This window comes from Argopecten irradians, chromosome 3, assembly GCF_041381155.1.
Source record: "Argopecten irradians isolate NY chromosome 3, Ai_NY, whole genome shotgun sequence".
NCBI lineage: Eukaryota > Metazoa > Mollusca > Bivalvia > Pectinida > Pectinidae > Argopecten > Argopecten irradians.
The window spans coordinates 14,508,484-14,527,200 of record NC_091136.1 but is presented as its reverse complement, the minus strand read 5'-3'; the positions used below and the strand labels follow the sequence as shown (position 1 = coordinate 14,527,200).

At 34.2% G+C, this 18,717-nt stretch overlaps 1 protein-coding gene across 5 annotated transcripts in view; it reads right to left on the bottom strand.

Annotated features, from left to right (window-relative positions):
- Positions 1-18,371, bottom strand: part of LOC138317626 (E3 ubiquitin-protein ligase TTC3-like) — a 36,637-nt gene extending 18,266 nt beyond the window's left edge. Inside the window, exons 1-19 of one of the 5 annotated variants that reach the window (XM_069259421.1) lie at positions 18,229-18,371; positions 14,033-14,179; positions 13,098-13,266; positions 12,745-12,832; positions 12,394-12,521; positions 11,608-11,687; positions 11,101-11,177; positions 10,845-10,948; positions 10,383-10,445; positions 9,985-10,039; positions 9,449-9,759; positions 9,124-9,175; positions 8,168-8,251; positions 7,407-7,460; positions 3,383-3,559; positions 2,774-2,854; positions 2,441-2,550; positions 756-879; positions 189-311 (exon numbers count right to left, since the gene is read on the bottom strand). In XM_069259421.1, the coding sequence (XP_069115522.1) occupies positions 189-311; positions 756-879; positions 2,441-2,550; positions 2,774-2,854; positions 3,383-3,559; positions 7,407-7,460; positions 8,168-8,251; positions 9,124-9,175; positions 9,449-9,759; positions 9,985-10,039; positions 10,383-10,445; positions 10,845-10,948; positions 11,101-11,177; positions 11,608-11,687; positions 12,394-12,521; positions 12,745-12,832; positions 13,098-13,266; positions 14,033-14,120 (1,968 nt within the window). In that variant the 5' untranslated portion in view covers positions 14,121-14,179; positions 18,229-18,371. Of the gene's footprint in view, positions 1-188; positions 312-755; positions 880-2,440; positions 2,551-2,773; positions 2,855-3,382; positions 3,560-7,406; positions 7,461-8,167; positions 8,252-9,123; positions 9,176-9,448; positions 9,760-9,984; positions 10,040-10,382; positions 10,446-10,844; positions 10,949-11,100; positions 11,178-11,607; positions 11,688-12,393; positions 12,522-12,744; positions 12,833-13,097; positions 13,267-14,032; positions 14,180-14,956; positions 15,112-16,991; positions 17,202-18,228 lie in introns of those variants that run through there. The other 4 variants (XM_069259424.1, XM_069259420.1, XM_069259422.1 and 1 more) reach the window with 4 other exon arrangements.
- Between the last annotated feature and the right edge of the window lie 346 nt (positions 18,372-18,717).

Here is an 18,717-nt window from a genome sequence, read left to right as displayed (position 1 = left end):
ATATTATTTTTTGTGTTGATTTGACCTATTTACATGAATAAACACCAATTATTGTTCAAATGATGAGTATTGTTTATGCTCTGTCAGTGGTGGAGTATCTTCATTTTATGTAATTCATTATTAAACCAAATTCTATCATTGGTATCTAACAAGGATGATAGAAATGTTTTACCAGACTTCCACAATACCTTAAAGTCAGGATCTAAAAAGTAGATAACAGTGCGTTTATCCTCATCGTCGCTATGGTAACGACAGCGAGCATCGGCCGGTGGTGGGTATTTACACTGTAATTTCAACTGCTCTATATGTTTCTGGAACAGAACAAGTCAGACAAAATCGAAAGTCAATAGCTTGTTTCTTCTGCGACTATTTTTGGCTTACACTGATTTACAATTGCAAAACAGAAAGACTGATTATAATAAAACAGCATGAGTAATCTTCTGTATCTATAGTTATGCATAGTTTATAATTTTAGCCATGTTGATAAAGTATCAAGAAAATTGAACTAGATACTGGACAAGCTGCATTCAATGAAGTAACTGTCTAAAATCTATTTGCAAAACCTTAAAGTTACCCAGGTGAAAACATTTTCATGCTATTTCAAAATACTTTTAAATCTTGAAGAATGGAGATTGAGTATTTTTGCAAAGATTTTTATCATTATTTTTTTTTTTCAAATTGTAAAGCATTTTTGTATGAAGACATTTCCAAAACTATAAATCGTTGAGACTGTACTCTTGACAGTGAAGTGTTACCTTAAGGACATTGTGAGTGTTATCCTCTATCTTGTTCTTGGTGCCCGGCCACATGACAGGGGTGAGTTTCGTGTTATTGGTAATCTTCCAAGCATCAGCTAATGGGGCCTTCGCCTCCGAAAATCTAAAGGACAACAATTAATACAGAAATCTACAGGAAAACAATTATCATGTTCTTTGTTTATTTCTTTTCACCTTTAAGGACAAACTAGGTTAAAAGGTTGAAATAATCAATTTTATGATAGATAGAAAAAAAAAATTTTCCCCAGAGAAAACTGCTAACAATATAAAGAACGTATCAGGAAGCAAAATTAATGGTAAGAAAGTTTGTATTGAAAATTCAGCCACATTTGGAACAAACTTCAGTATAAGTAATAAAGCATATTTCAAACAATTTTATTGTCAAAGACAAAGTGATGAGACAATTCAAGCATTGCCTTTATAGATATATCTATATAATTCAATTTTGCGTGTTTCAAGCATTTTCATTGACTTTATCAGCCCATAAAGGAAAAAATGGCGTCACTGTTTGTGACGTTGCTTCTAATTGGCTGAGATGAGGTCGTAATGATTTCATAAACAAAAGAGTCCCAAAACGAATTTTGAGTACTGTAAACCAATATCTTTTGCGTGCGATTTACTTTCGCGAATTTCGCGATTGCATGACTAAAAATCGCATAAGTTAATCTCCGCAAATTGTTATCGCAACATTTGTATGGCTGTATAGTTCAAAATGCTTTGTTAATATGATCATATTTATTCAGAAGTAAACTATCTATGTTCAAACTAAATAAACACAATTTATAGTTCAGTAAAACTAATCCCAGAACGCTACCATTTGCATAAGACAGTGTTTGTGTCATTCGCCATATGACGCGCCAGGCGGAAATCATTATCGGCACATTGGTTTCGTTTCTGTGAGGGGACAATAGGGGTCACTTCAGTTCCGGAGTTTTCGATCTGAAGTCTCAGATTTTTGAGTTATGGTATCCTTTTTAGCTACATGTAGTAAATGTTGTTTTGTTTCGTTTTAACTTCAATAATACCGACATGTTTACCTAAAGACAACTCAAAGCAAACTGATGATCGTCGTCAATACTGGCAGATTCCATTGTTTATTTGTGTGTGATCCCGAGTTCTATTCTCTCGTGCTGTATGTATGTGTACAGAGATTAACATTTAAACACTTAAACCTATTACAAATGAGATACATGTACCTTATACAAACGCAGGTCTGTTTCACACAAAAAAAAAAACGATCTGTATTACCCTATAAATACTTTATTATGTCAGAAAAAGAAATGAAAGTAGAAAAATAGTTTGATTCACGAAAATTAATCTCCGCACACTTGTTTTGAAGTGGAATTCGCGAAATTAAGTAGCCGCGAATAAAAGTTGGTTTACTGTATTGAAGAGATTATCTTTAGTAAATTGAATTATAAGGATTAATTTGAAAAGATGTTTTATGTTATGGAGATCTGAATGTACTCTCATCATAAACCGCTTCGTGGTTTATTTAGAGTACACTCAGATTTTTGTATTATATCTCCATAACATAAAAAATCTATTTAAGTTAATCATTAAATATCTATACATATAATTGTAGCTGTGGATATCTTGGGTCTGAATATCAAATGTTTTTTTTTTTGTTTTTTTTTTAAACAACTTCATACCGCTTTATTTACCTGTTCAGGGCGACAAATGCTTTAGCTTTACCATAATGTGCAAGAGGGAACTTTGTCTCTGGATGGTTGGCAAGAATGTCCTCAAACATCTCCATACCCGCCATAATAAACTATAGTAAAGTGAAAGTAGACGATTACTACAAGTTAACTTCATTACCCATTTAAAATTCCTAAACAATTATAAAATTATGATAGGGAGGGTGTGCCCATAACTTTTCACTTTATAATAATAATTGTGACCAACTAAGATTTGAAGAAATCATTGTCTTGGAACTGCTTTAAAAAATTTCAGTAATTTCCAGTTGTGTGTGGAATCAAAGGGAGGTAACTGACCTTGTATGTACCAGTAGACACAGCCGATTCTCCACAAGCATACTTGAGAGCTACTACATCATGGTGGTCCATGTTGAAGTGCTGCAATCATCAAACATTAATTAATGTTCAAGACTGTAACAAATATGAGCAGAGTAAAACGGGAGACATTAACATGATAGCCTATAATCATATTAGTGAGGAATTCAGGGGAGACAGTTTATAAAAGAGAAGAATATGAAACCTTCACAGCACATATTTGAGAGGATTTCCTAAAGGACAATGTTTGAATTGGGCGAGAGAATTCTGAGCTGCATTAAAAGTGTTTTAATTTTCATTACTATCTCAGAAAACCATTTTAGTGCCTACATCCCCTAGAAAGCTAGTTCTGTACCTAGTCCAGAGGAAGAGAATTAAAGGAAAGGGTTCCTCTATATCTCTCCCTCATTTTCCCTCTCTCACTTTGTTAAAAAAATTTACTTGTCTTATTTTGTTATAATCACATGATATTTGTATATTCTATAGTTTGTAATCATTAAGGAATGGACTGAATGAGTTGATATAACTCATGTCCAAATCTTGTTTTATTAAAAAATTAAATAGGTATCAATTCAAAACAAAAAGGCTTACCTTAGGTTTATACTGGTTGACAAGATCAAGTGCCTTCTCATAACTGGTGACAGCTGTTTTCAGATTTCCATGGGAATGGGCATCATTTGCTTCTGTAAGTAGTCTTTGCATTTCAACAATCTCCGAGACTACAGCAGGGATTACAGTTTTCTTTTTACCATTGGCCTTCTGCTGCACCTGAAATAATCAATAAACAAATGAATCAGTAGATAAACAATCTCCACATTTATCTTATCCTTGATAGTCTAACTCCACATTTTATCTGTCCTAGGTAAGATCCACTACCAGATATAGAATATCCTTGATAGTCTAACTCCACATTTTATCTGTTCTTGGTAGGATCCACTACCAGACATAGAATATCCTTGATAGTCTAACTCCACATTTTATCTGTCCTAGGTAAGATCCACCTTTTGGTAGGATCCACTACCAGATATAGAATATCCTTGATAGTCTAACTCCACATTTTATCTGTCCTAGGTAAGATCCACTACCAGATATAGAATATCCTTGATAGTCTAACTCCACATTTTATCTGTTCTTGGTAGGATCCACTACCAGACATAGAATATCCTTGATAGTCTAACTCCACATTTTATCTGTCCTAGGTAAGATCCACTACCAGATCCTTGATAGTCTAACTCCACATTTATCTGTCCTAGGTAAGATCCACTACCAGACATAGAATATCCTTGATAGTCTAACTCCACATTTTATCTGTCCTAGGTAAGATCCACTACCAGATATAGAATATCCTTGATAGTCTAACTCCACATTTTATCTGTCCTAGGTAAGATCCACTACCAGATATAGAATACCCTTGATAGTCTAACTCCACATTTTATCTGTCCTAGGTAAGATCCACTACCAGACATAGAATATCCTTGATAGTCTAACTCCACATTTATCTGTCCTAGGTAAGATCCACTACCAGACATAGAATATCCTTGATAGTCTAACTCCACATTTTATCTGTCCTAGGTAAGATCCACTACCAGACATAGAATATCCTTGATAGTCTAACTCCACATTTTATCTGTCCTAGGTAAGATCCACTACCAGATATAGAATACCCTTGATAGTCTAACTCCACATTTTATCTGTCCTAGGTAAGATCCACTACCAGATATAGAATATCCTTGATAGTCTAACTCCACATTTTATCTGTCCTAGGTAAGATCCACTACCAGATATAGAATATCCTTGATAGTCTAACTCCACATTTTATCTGTCCTAGGTAAGATCCACTACCAGATATAGAATATCCTTGATAGTCTAACTCCACATTTTATCTGTCCTAGGTAAGATCCACTACCAGATATAGAATATCCTTGATAGTCTAACTCCACATTTTATCTGTCCTTGGTAGGATCCACTACCAGACATAGAATATCCTTGATAGTCTAACTCCACATTTTATCTGTCCTAGGTAAGATCCACTACCAGATATAGAATATCCTTGATAGTCTAACTCCACATTTTATCTGTCCTAGGTAAGATCCACTACCAGATATAGAATATCCTTGATAGTCTAACTCCACATTTTATCTGTCCTAGATAAGATCCACTACCTGATACAGAATATCCTTGATAGTCTAACTCCACATTTATCTGTCCTAGGTAGGATCCACTACCAGATATAGAATATCCTTGATAGTCTTACTCCACATTTATCTGTTCTTGGTAAGATCCACTACCTGATACAGAATATCCTTGATAGTCTTACTCCACATTTTATCTGTCCTAGGTAAGATCCACTACCAGACATAGAATATCCTTGATAGTCTAACTCCACATTTTATCTGTCCTAGGTAAGATCCACTACCTGATACAGAATATCCTTGATAGTCTTACTCCACATTTATCTGTCCTAGGTAAGATCCACTACCAGACATAGAATATCCTTGATAGTCTAACTCCACATTTTATCTGTCCTAGGTAAGATCCACTACCAGACATAGAATATCCTTGATAGTCTAACTCCACATTTTATCTGTCCTAGGTAAGATCCACTACCAGATATAGAATACCCTTGATAGTCTAACTCCACATTTTATCTGTCCTAGGTAAGATCCACTACCAGATATAGAATATCCTTGATAGTCTAACTCCACATTTTATCTGTCCTAGCTGGTAGAATCCACTACAAGACATAGAATATCCTCGATAGTCCCTAACTCCACATTTTATCTGTCCTAGGTAAGATCCACTACCAGACATAGAATATCCTTGATAGTCTAACTCCACATTTTATCTGTCCTAGGTAAGATCCACTACCAGATATAGAATATCCTTGATAGTCTAACTCCACATTTATCTGTCCTAGGTAAGATCCACTACCAGACATAGAATATCCTTGATAGTCTAACTCCACATTTTATCTGTCCTAGGTAAGATCCACTACCAGATATAGAATATCCTTGATAGTCTAACTCCACATTTTATCTGTCCTAGGTAAGATCCACTACCAGATATAGAATACCCTGATAGTCTAACTCCACATTTTAACTGTCCTAGGTAAGATCCACTACCAGATAGATACCTTGATAGTCTAACTCCACATTTTATCTGTCCTAGGTAGACCACTCAGATTAAATCCTTGTAGTCTAACTCCACATTTATCTGTCCTAGGTAGATCCACTACCAGAATAGAATATCCTTGATAGTCTAACTCCACATTTTATCTGTCCTAGGTAAGATCCACTACCAGATATAGAATATCCTTGATAGTCTAACTCCACATTTTATCTGTCCTAGGTAAGATCCACTACCAGAATAGAATATCCTGATAGTCTAACTCCACATTTTATCTGTCTAGGTAAGATCCACTACCAGATATAGAATATCCTTGATAGTCTAACTCCACATTTTATCTGTCCTAGGTAAGATCCACTACCAGATACTTGAAGACTCACTATAGATCCACTACCAGAATAGAATATCCTTGATAGTCTAACTCCACATTTTATCTGTAGTAGATCCACTACAGAAAGAATAATAGCTACTCATCCACTACCTGATACAGAATATCCTTGATAGTCTTACTCCACATTTTATCTGTCTGGTAGGATCCACTACCAGACATAGAATATCCTTGATAGTCTAACTCCACATTTTATCTGTCCTAGGTAAGATCCACTACCAGATATAGAATACCCTTGATAGTCTAACTCCACATTTTATCTGTCCTAGGTAAGATCCACTACCAGATATAGAATATCCTTGATAGTCTAACTCCACATTTTATCTGTCCTAGCTGGTAGAATCCACTACAAGACAGAATATCCTTGATAGTCTAACTCCACATTTATCTGTTCTTGGTAGGATCCACTACCAGACATAGAATATCCTTGATAGTCTAACTCCACATTTTATCTGTCCTAGGTAAGATCCACTACCAGACACAGAATATCCTTGATAGTCTAACTCCACATTTTATCTGTCCTAGTAAGATCCACTACCAGATATAGAATATCCTTGATAGTCTAACTCCACATTTATCTGTCCTAGGTAGAATCCACTACAAGACAGAATATCCTTGATAGTCTAACTCCACATTTATCTGTTCTTGGTAGGATCCACTACCAGATATAGAATATCCTTGATAGTCTAACTCCACATTTATCTGTCCTAGGTAAGATCCACTACCAGACATAGAATATCCTTGATAGTCTAACTCCACATTTTATCTGTCCTAGGTAAGATCCACTACCAGATATAGAATATCCTTGATAGTCTTACTCCACATTTTATCTGTCCTAGGTAAGATCCACTACCAGATATAGAATATCCTTGATAGTCTAACTCCACATTTTAACTGTCCTAGGTAGGATCCACTACCAGACACAGAATATCCTTGATAGTCTAACTTTGTATAATAGACAAACATTTACAGCACTTTGTATTGCTTAAAGCCAAAAAATCAAAAACGTTTTTTGGTTAAAAAAGAAAATTTGGTCTTTTAGGACAAACAGATTCTAAAAATTCCTTTTGATAAACAGAACTTGTTTTGTGCAATTCCTACCTTAGGTGATGAGTGTCCATTCTGTTTAACTTCTGGAACAACTGCAGGAGGGATCTAAAGCATCAATACAACCTTCTATTACTTGATAATGAATTGTACAACAAAGAATTAATATTTAAATGCATCAGGCATCATCACATGTATCATTTAAACAGAATAAAAATTTACAAAGTTAAAAAAAGAGAAACCTGTGCTGATTTTATCCACTTGTATTCCTTCTGCATTATTTTTGTTAAGAAATGATCGCACAGTAATTTAATTTCATATGTTACACTCATTTCTAATGGTTAGTTATTAAAGGTTATTTTTCCATAGACCGAAAAAAATTGTATGTTAAGTATTATGACATCTTACATACAGAACATCTTTATGGGAAATTCTAAAAGTGGCACAGTCATTGGCCAAACTGAACTATTGGATACGGCTCAATTTGTTTTATTGAAATTGCAAAAGTAAGTAAAATCACCGAAATTCATGCTGAATTAGTGCCTGACTGAGTTATCTGAATTGAATTATATACATGATTCTCAATATCTTTTGGGTTTAAGAAGTCATAGACAAAAAACGGACTGATAATTCTTTTCCATATACACTTCACCATTTCAATTTTTTGTCTATGACTTCATAAACCCAAAAGTAATTGAGAACAATCTTCACAAACTATCACAAATGTAACAGTATTCTTCGACTCAATTTTTATTGAAGTCTTCACACTATTAATTATTTTATTTATATATACTTTAATTTTTCAGAACATCAACCTTTATAGTTTTCCCGTTAGGTTTCTTTTTATCCACATTATCTTCTTCTTCATCATCATCATCATCAACCAAATCGGGCAGATCCTGAAGAGAAACAAAGAATTTTCAAAAATGTGAGGTGAACCACTTCTACACCGAGAAACATGCAGACTACATTACAGAATGATCAACCTACAGTTGATAAAGTGTCAGTACACCACAGAGGAGTATTTCTCTCATACCTACGAGTGTCAAAAGATACACACAACAGGATTTTCGTTGAAACTATCACGTAATTTTCATGTTTGATTTGATTTAAACATATTTCATTGCAAAATGTGCAATGGGATTGGGCACAAGTTATACAACTTATATAAAGCCTGTTCCCAAAAATAATAAAATATTCAAATTACATAGACAAGATGGCATTTACAAGAAAAGATATACATAATATATAAAGTTGTATTTGAGACAGAGAGAGAGGGAGACAGTGAGGGAAGAGCGAGAAAGAGAGAGGTGGGGGAGGGAGAGAGCTATTTTATAACCAGTATGCTCCTCAAGGTGTTAGTTTCAACTTGTATTATACTATTATTTTAAAATCTAAAATCTACCCCTCCGATAAAGATGACAGAAGTTCTAAACCACTTTTCTTAACTTTCGACTTTTATTTTTTTTTTCATGTATGGAATATCAACTTGCAGTTGCGTTTTTCTCAAATTTATTTAAAAATGGCGGCTTATCATAGCCGTAAAAATTCAATAAAACGTCGAGGCATGAGAGAAAAATACTCAATACTTGGATATGAAGGATAGGGATATTCTACCCCGGGGATCACAAAATGTTGCAAAACCCTCGGCAAGCCTCAGGTTTTACAACATTTTGTGACCCTCGGGTAGAATATCCCTATCCTTCATATCCATGTATGAAAGAGTCTTATATTATGTCACGTCAAACCAACACAAACACTATATACCTACCTCGTCAGACGAAAAATCTTCAGGGATAGAGTCGGGTGGGGATTTGTCCTCACTGAAAATATTAAACACCAAGCATGTCTCATCCAAGGGAGAAAATGTGTTCTCATTAACAAGGGCTATTTTTACAGAAATGGTTGCTAAGGCAGTTTTTCAGTTTATCAATGTGTCCAACATCAAAAGACATTTTGGTTGATATTCAAGGTGAAGCTGTTCTCAATTTTACTTTTGGTTTGACCACTTTTCCATGATGATAAGAAGATATTTCTAGTGACTAAATACATATACAACTAATTTTCTAACCTCTTAAGCTCTGTATAGGACTTACTTCATCGCCTTAAAAGCCTTCGATATATTGATGACACGTTTCTCTCCAGGCAGATTCCTGATATGAGCAGGCAAATTCGCTACACTTTCACTATCAAAAGGACTTTCCTCTAAAACTTTTCTCAGCGTTTCATCTGTATCTCTCTTCTCCTTTTCGTGTTTGAAATCCTTTCCCTGCAGCTCAAGGTGGCGAATGTTACTTTCGGAGGCGAGTTTGTTATTTTTACAGATTTCCAGACCTTTTTTGTTGGCTTTTATAGCCTGCTCCAGTTTCCCCAACTGGTTAAATGCCTGGGCATATCTATAGTGACCCTGCACCAAAACAAAACACTTGTACAAGTAAACTGGTATAAAAATAAAATTGCTAAATCTTTATGGACAGTTTTCCAATTTAACAAATATGAAATATTTTAATCAAACACTTTTTATTTTGGCTAAAATAATCATCTTTTACTTTGCATATATACCTCTAAAAGCTAAGATTTTCGGACACTGTGACTAGATCAGAAACTCATCTTAACATAATAATAATGTTACCTTTGGCCAGTCTGGTTTCAGGACGACTGCTCTCCTGCCGTCAGCCAATGCTTCCCTGTAAGCATAATTATCATACATTTCACCATTTTCTTATGAACAATTATTACTTTGATTTTTCAATTACCTAAATTTTGCAAAACACCATTCAAAAAGTGGATGCATATGTATATTTCATTTTGGCGAATTTTTTTTTACTGAATTTAGAGATTTGATATTCCTTATGAATTATTTGAAGCGATTTAGTTTCCAATCAATGTCTATACTCTACAGTAGGTAGCATTGTTGTTAATATCCACAGTTCAATGCCTAGTATCTTATTGATTTTGTAGTTCTACCTTCAACAACATCAGCTCTCATTTACCTATAGATGCCTCCTTATTTGTAGATAAGAGCCTTACCTGAACTTCTTAAGTCTATTATACGTCTGAGCTCTATTCCCAAAGAAGATGTGGTTGAAAGGGCTGAAATTCAAAATCCAAAAACATACACAACTTTCACTGAGCCATTCCACATACAACTGACTTGTTCCAGCTTTGCTGTCTTAAAAGTAAAGATTCATTAGACCGATAAACAAAATTCTAACAACTTATAAACTACAGGGTTTCTTTACGATACTACATCTAATGAACTATGTTTAATGAAGTTGCAACGACTTTAAGTTATCTTTATGTAAACATGGTACTAATTATTTTATTTCAAATACAGTTGATACTTGGTCGTGTACCTAAGACCCTGTTTTAATTCAACATATTTTGTTAGTACTGATATCTAACTCATGAATACTCTGTGCCCTAGTTTACAATATTTGACATCAGAATTTCGTTTATCCCCCTTAGACATGGACCACCAGCTCGACTTACTCTGATTTGGCTGCCTTGGTGTAGTAATCAATAGCTGTTTCAAACTTGCCGTGCTGGTACTGTTCATTGCCAGCGTCCTTAAACTTCATGGGGTCAGTGCCGTCCTGTAACCAACACAATTTGAATAATTATAAACACAACAGTAAGTACCTTTACCCTATATACAGAATTACATCATCTATTATACAGAGGCATGCTATAATGAATGTTTTTTTTGTTTTTCATTTTTCAAACATGCAATAAATGAAATACAGACCTTAGAGCGAACATTTTTTCTGACTTCTTCTGAAAAGTCTTTTGCTTCTTTAGCCAAGGACATTACCAGCATTTCATCTGAAATTAACAAAAATATGAAATAATATTCATTATTCAAAACATAGTTGAATTGAACCTTGTTATTTAACTCAATATTGTATTACTCAAAGACCATTTTTAATTTCAAATAATAAATTGTTTCAAACCAACATTTAATTGATCTATTTCCCACCAATCCAGGTAACATTTCTCGCGAGTCTTACAACTAATTTCTTTTCATGCCAGGTTAAAGAGAAACAGCAGAAATTTTCAAAATTCAAAACATCATTTCATCAGGCTTAATAAAATTGTGGACATTTCCTGACCACAATACAGACCAGAAATTTCTACACTAAAATAACTTTAAATACTAGAAGCAAAATACAAAATATGGCCACTATACAGAACTTTTATACTAGGATACACTGCAATATCTTAAAAGAGGATGAAAGATAGCAGTTCTACTAACATAACTTGGCGATGTACAGGACAGCACATTTCGCTTCCATTTCTCGCATTTTACTTGGTGGTACTTTCATGGCTCGATCCCTAAAACAAATTGAAGCAATTGTATTATCGACTACAAATATTAAACATGTCTAAGAGTGTTAACATTTTGTTTGAAGTAAGGCCAAACAAAATTAATTCTTAGTTTCTCAGGCCCCGCCGCATCGACACTTACCCCCCCGCACCAACGTTTTTTATTCCCCATAACTAAAAATTAAAATCGAGACCGCCGCATCGAACGCATCCCAAATTTCCATTCGAACTCGCCCGAAATTTCCATTCAAAAACGCACCCGGAAATTGGCTCCAATTTTAGTATGCACCTTTCATTTCCGGTAAAAAATGGCTGCCGATGTCAGCATTTGCTCAAAACAGAATGTTTCCTCCCAGGATTATGTATTTTCAACTGGTTTTCTTTGGATATAGTGACAATTGAGATATTTAAAAGCTGTTCTTAAAGACTGAGTAAGAATTTACATTTTCTACACGTGTTTTCATTGATTTTCATATCCTTCAAGTGAGAAAAAAAAAAAAATGTTATCTGCCGCATTTGTTTTCAGAGAAATAAAAAATAGTACCACCCGCACTGACTTTTTAAAAAAGTGGCCTGGAAAACTAACAATTAATTTAATTTTTTTTGGCCTAAATCAGTCAGTTTTTTTGTTGTTTTTGTTACATAAATCACTCTAATGTATGGTAGTATGTCAAATTTCCCTAAAATCACAGCCTCTTTGTATATATCAACTTACCAGAGTTTGATGACGAGGTCATACTTTTCTACACTTGTGAAACAGATATTGTAAGTGAGAGCCTCCGATTTCTGTTTATCAATGTCACTGATACACTCAAGGACTTGTATCAGCAAAGTTCTCTTCCTCTGAAATACAAACATACATTGGCTATACATTATTACCTGAGAGGGTTAATTTGTGTGTCTATTTATGAAAACCATTTTACATTTAAATTGTTTCATGAATGAAATATGGCTACATGTTAAACATTTCCACAAGGGATTTGTTTCAAAAAGGCATTTGGTATAATTCAGACATGTAATAACTGCTATTATATTTTACATTATTCTATATCTTGGTACCACCCACCAGTTTCCTGATCATAAACAATGTTACAGCCTCTACCAAATCTGTTACTGCCCATTCCTCCCAGTCTAGGCTTGACAGCTCCACCTCCCTGCTCAGACAAAAATTAAGTGTAAAACCAGTAATTGACAAATATTTAACAATTTATATAATATACAATCATAAGTGTTCTAAGTCTATTTTACTGGTAAACAACATCACATGGTCAATGTGTTTTGTTCAATAGTTGTATTTTCTCCGAGTTATCCTTTTCTTAATGATTAAAAGATGAGTTAGACGTTAATGTTACAAATATATAATTTGAAGTAATTTAGCCTAATGATACAAAATTCTGTGACCAGTGCCTGGCATCCCACCTTTTCTTGTACTTCAGGAGCCCGGAGTTTCTGACAAGCTCCATCCAGGCTGCAGGGACAATGTTATTGACTGCAAAGAGGAAGGGCCCCATTGCAAATACTCGTACATGGCTGTCCTGTTTCTCCAGGAATTTAGGACTTTTCTTCAGCCAGATATCAGCATAATCACCTGGGGGATGACAAAGAGTTCAGTTCTAATTAGTGGGCAAATCAACATTTTCATTTCTGGTTCAGTTCTAATTAGTGGGCAAATCTCATTTTCATTTTGGTTCATTTATTAGTGGACTCAAATTTTCATTTCTGGTTCAGTTCTAATTGTTCGTGGGCACAATTTCATTTTGCATCTAATTTGGGCAAATCAACATTTTCATTTCTGGTTCAGTTCTAATTAGTGGAAATCAAATCAAAATTAGTTCAAATTTCATTTCTGGTTCTAATTAGTGGACAAATCAGTTTTCATTTCTAATTAATTAGTGGGCAAATCATCATTTTCATTTCTGGTTCAGTTCTAATTAGTGGGCAAATCATCATTTCATTCTGGTTTCATTTTCTGGTTCAGTTCTAATTAGTGGACAAATCAAAATTTTCATTTCTGGTTCAATTCTACTTAGTGGGGCAAATCATCATTTTCATTTCTTATTACTTACGGTACATGCTAATTCATTTTTTCTCTTCTTTACAAAAGTTGCTATATATGTCTATTCGGAGATATATATATAATGTTTACAAATCAATATAAACAATATTACCCTAATGACATAAACAAATTATCTGATATTTAATTATTTTTCACTCACATATAAAACCTCATTTTAAAACCTACGTCTAAGAGAAAACTACCACAAACTTATATATATATATATATTTTATTTAAATTTGCAAATAAAACTTTCCATTAAAATAGATTTCTATATTATTAGTACTGCTCTACTTACTGATTTTCTTTTCTGGTACTTTGGGTTTGGAATCCTCGTCAGACGAGTCCACTAAGTCAGGGATACCGTCACTGTCAGAATCGGTCATGGTTCTGGTGCTATTTATATCATCAGGCAAACTTGTGTTGATCAAGGTCTGCACACTGACTGAAATTAAAATCATATCTCACTTTAACTAAGTTAATTTCAGTCTTTTATGCTTCCTGGACACATAGAGCTCAAAGATATATTTAAGAGCTAGTAAGTTAGCTACAAATGACAAATCACTCCCTTTTTCAGCTGTTAAGTGAAATGTTTACAGTCCTTTCACCTGTGATTTACTTTCCACAATATTTTATTAATCTTTATATCGCCATGATTAAATATCTACCAGCTGACTTTAATGGAAAGAACGCCATATTTTCAATTATTTATCCTCATGAACGTAATCAATGCAAACTTATTTTGCAAACACAAATTGCCAATTTAGGTAGCTGTGAAAACTGCTCTACACTAATTATGATATTGTGTAGCTATTTTCACATCTTTAGTATGTCAAGGATAGAGAATTTGTGTGACAGGAATCTGGATTTAAGTAGCTACTTACTTTATATCATCAAGATTTAAAAGTTTGGAGTTGCTATGTATCACTATAATAAATTATATTCTCCAAACCTTCACAGACTATAAGTAATATAATATATACCGGTATACATAGAGCAACAACTAGATATAAAGACTTATCAGCAGTACAGCTTTATCATAATTAATTCAATTCCAGACTTTAATCAACCAGAACACGACAGAACTGGAAATGAATAGATGAATATATTACATATATAAAATGAAGTTCAACTTTACAAGTCAATGTGCAACAAATATGTATCACTTTGAATTGAATATGCAATCATATATTAATGACTCATTTTAACTCGCTGAACTTACAGTTAAACAGTTCAAATTTCTGGATTTTGTCCAATTTCTAAATCCATCAAAATGTGTGCTGCTACATAAACATAGTATAACAAATTAATTTCATTGTGTTAATTCTATTACGGGACACTACTGAAAATTTCTAAGGGAAATCCCCAATATGAAAATAGACTGGGATTTCCAGATGACCTTTATATCTATGGCAAAGATACCGGTATGCATATATATGCACACTATTGCAGTGAACACAAAATATGTGTATATGGTGTGGTATATATTGGTTTTTTATTCTAATTATGACTAATTATATATGACTTATATATATATATACATTACTAGCACTATACTGGTACTGGACCATAACACTAGAGTCTATATATAATCATTACTAGCACTATACTGGTACTGGACCATAACACTAGAGTCCAAGATAATAATCATTACTAGCACTATACTGGTACTGGACCATAACACTAGAGTCCAATATATAATCATTACTAGCACTATACTGGTACTGGACCATAACACTAGAGTCCAATATATATAATCATTACTAGCACTATACTGGTACTGGACCATAACACTAGAGTCCAATATATAATCATTACTAGCACTATACTGGTACTGGACCATAACACTAGAGTCCAATATATAATCATTACTAGCACTATACTGGTACTGGACCATAACACTAGAGTCCAATATATAATCATTACTAGCACTATACTGGTACTGGACCATAACACCATAGTCCAATATATAATCATTACTAGCACTATACTGGTACTGGACCATAACACTAGAGTCCAATATATAATCATTACTAGCACTATATACTGGTACTGGACCATAACACTAGAGTCCAATATATAATCATTACTAGCACTATACTGGTACTGGACCATAAACTAGAGTCCAATATATAGTCATTACTAGCACTATACTGTACTGGACCATAATACTAGGTCCAATATATATAATTACTAGCACTATACTGGTACTGACCATAATTAAGCAAACATATATATTGTAATTACACTTACCTGAGCTAATAAAAATATTTTAAAGCATAACAGAGCTTAGATAGAGATCACATGTGGTACAAAACACAGATGCATGACTGTGGGTTGATCATGATAAGACCACAAATTCAGCATGAAACCATGGCCAGCTAAACTTTCTTTCATGAACAACACATGCAGATACAACTTGCAGACAATAACAAACAATTTGCACATAACTTTTAATCACACAATGTAAATAGTTTTTCAAGATATATACCTTGTTATTTATTTTATTGAAATAAAACTATGACACGCCTGTCATAATCGATCTTTAATAAGTTCGCATAACAATTAACATTAACACAGAAGATCTCTTAAAAAAAAAAAAAAAACAGAGCCAGAAAAAAACAGAGCCAGAAAAAAAATACCTTCCATATATCTGAAAAATCTCATTGAAACAAGGTGAGGGAGATTTTCTCTTTCATTGTGCCTAAGGTCAAGGGTGAACCTTGCTGAACAATAACACCATAGTCCAATATATAGTCATAATACTAGCACTATTCTAGTGGTGTTCCAATTAATCAAGTTCGTCGAGTATCGTTGGTTCGCAGTGTCTGATCAATTAATCAAGTAAAATATCTGTAATGGAGTTTCCTCATCGGAATTTTACAACAGCATGATTAACCAAAGTAGATGATCAGTATAACATACACAAAAAAAAATCAAAGCCAACTTGTTAAAATCATTCCCTTGTATGTGGTTGTCACTCATATCATTTCAAATTTTAAGCATCTAAACGAATTGAAGAGCGCATAAGCACTGCGTTGTACTAGTACTGGACCATTATACTATAGTAAAATACAGTTATTGAATGGGTATGAGGGAAATAGCACTTTTATTGTCCCCCGAGACATAAACTTTTTCCCGAGGCGAAGCCGAGGGAAATAGTTGTGTCAAGGGGGACAATAAAAGTGATATTTCCTGAATAAACCCATTCAATAAGTGTTTTATTACACTGTTGAGAAAAATGCTATAACATATACCCCGTTGATATTTCACTTGTTCCACATTCCATATCATCGATAGTGCCCAGTGATTTTTCTCGTATGAAGTCCTTTGAAATATTAACTGCTGTTTTAACAACTTGCAGTGTATTTCCACTGTCTCTATCAGTCAACAATTGTTCGAGAGATTCCTCGTCTAGGTTGATGAATCTGGAGACCATGTTGTAAACAAGTTGTCGTCTGCAGCGTCAAATCTAGATCACCTAAGCGCTTTGTGTTTTTTCGTTGAAAGTGAGATACAGTCAGAGAGGTTCCGAATGAAGTACTCCCAATGCGTTATCCAATCAAATTCATGATTAATCAAAAGTCCGAGAAAATTTGAATGCAGGTAAATAGCTCATTTTCAGGTAAATAGTTTGAATGACTATTTACCCGGTAAATAGCGGTTTTAAACGACTGGATTATATTTGGATTTGAATAGCATTTCTATTCTCTACTCTTTCTATAGTGAAAAGGAAGCAAAGGTATAATAATCATTACTAGCACTATGCTAGTACTAGACCATAAGACTACAGTATCAAAAATCCAAGATGGTGGCCTGTCGGCCATCTTGTTCACCTATCTGTCCCTAAAAACTATGGCCTGAGGGAAACCTAAGCCTGCACCTGAAACTTAAGACAGATCCCTTCAGTATACGTACATTCGAAGAAATAGCGGTAACTATCAAAATCAAAATAAAACTGCAAATTTAATTGGAGTCTATCAAAAGAAATTACATGAACTTAAAAGTCAACTGGAGGATTCCAAAATTCAGAGATCTATGATCACCAAATCAATGTCATGGATAGATTACTCCCCTCAATCCCCGATTAGGAATTTAATTAGACACGTGAAGTAACTATTGACAAGAGTTTCCGTCTAATCCGAAACTAACCTCCACTACTGTAGCAATGTAATCGTATTGTTGAAGGAGGCCTAGTCAACCTTTAATCAATATTTTAAACGTGATTTGTGACACGGGTCAGTAGGCCTCGGCCTAAGTAGTTATATAAACAAATAAATAAAATTTCATCTTTAGCTATAAATAGGAACTGCCATGTCCAAAACACACACACGTGTGCACCAAAATCGCATACACAGATTTATCTAAAGAACGTTTCTATTTTGTTTTGGTTAAATGTGCATCAGCACCCACCTTGGTTACGAACTCTGCCCAAGGCTCTAGATCAGTGAAACAGTCTTCAAACAGTACCCATTGTTTGCTTTATTATCTTACCTATTTATGGTTAGATGTTTCCTTCCGTCACATATGCAAATCACCGCTTTACTTTCACCTGCGCGCACATGGTCTTCTTGGAAAATCCAAAATGGCGGCGTCGTTTTATTGTTGAGGAAGTAGAAAGTCAGCCTCGTTTTGAAGTTTTAAAGTAAAGTAGCGCGAAATTCAAATAGAAAAAAACATTACGTCCTCTACTAACCTCTGGTACAGATTATAAAGACAATCAGCAAGGAAAAAATCAGTCAACATCATAGAGGCCTCAAACTAAAAAGCCAAAGATCCAACCAATAGAAATAAGTGTAACATATGAAATCATATTATTAATTAGATATTATAAACCGAGTGGATAATTACAGACTGACTGTTCATGGTGATTTAGCACGAGAGATGCGACATATTTCGTGTAAACTTGGTGCAGGGGCGTAGCTGGGTTTTTTTTGGTGCAGGGGCGTAGCTGGGTTTATATACCATTGCAGGCACATGTGG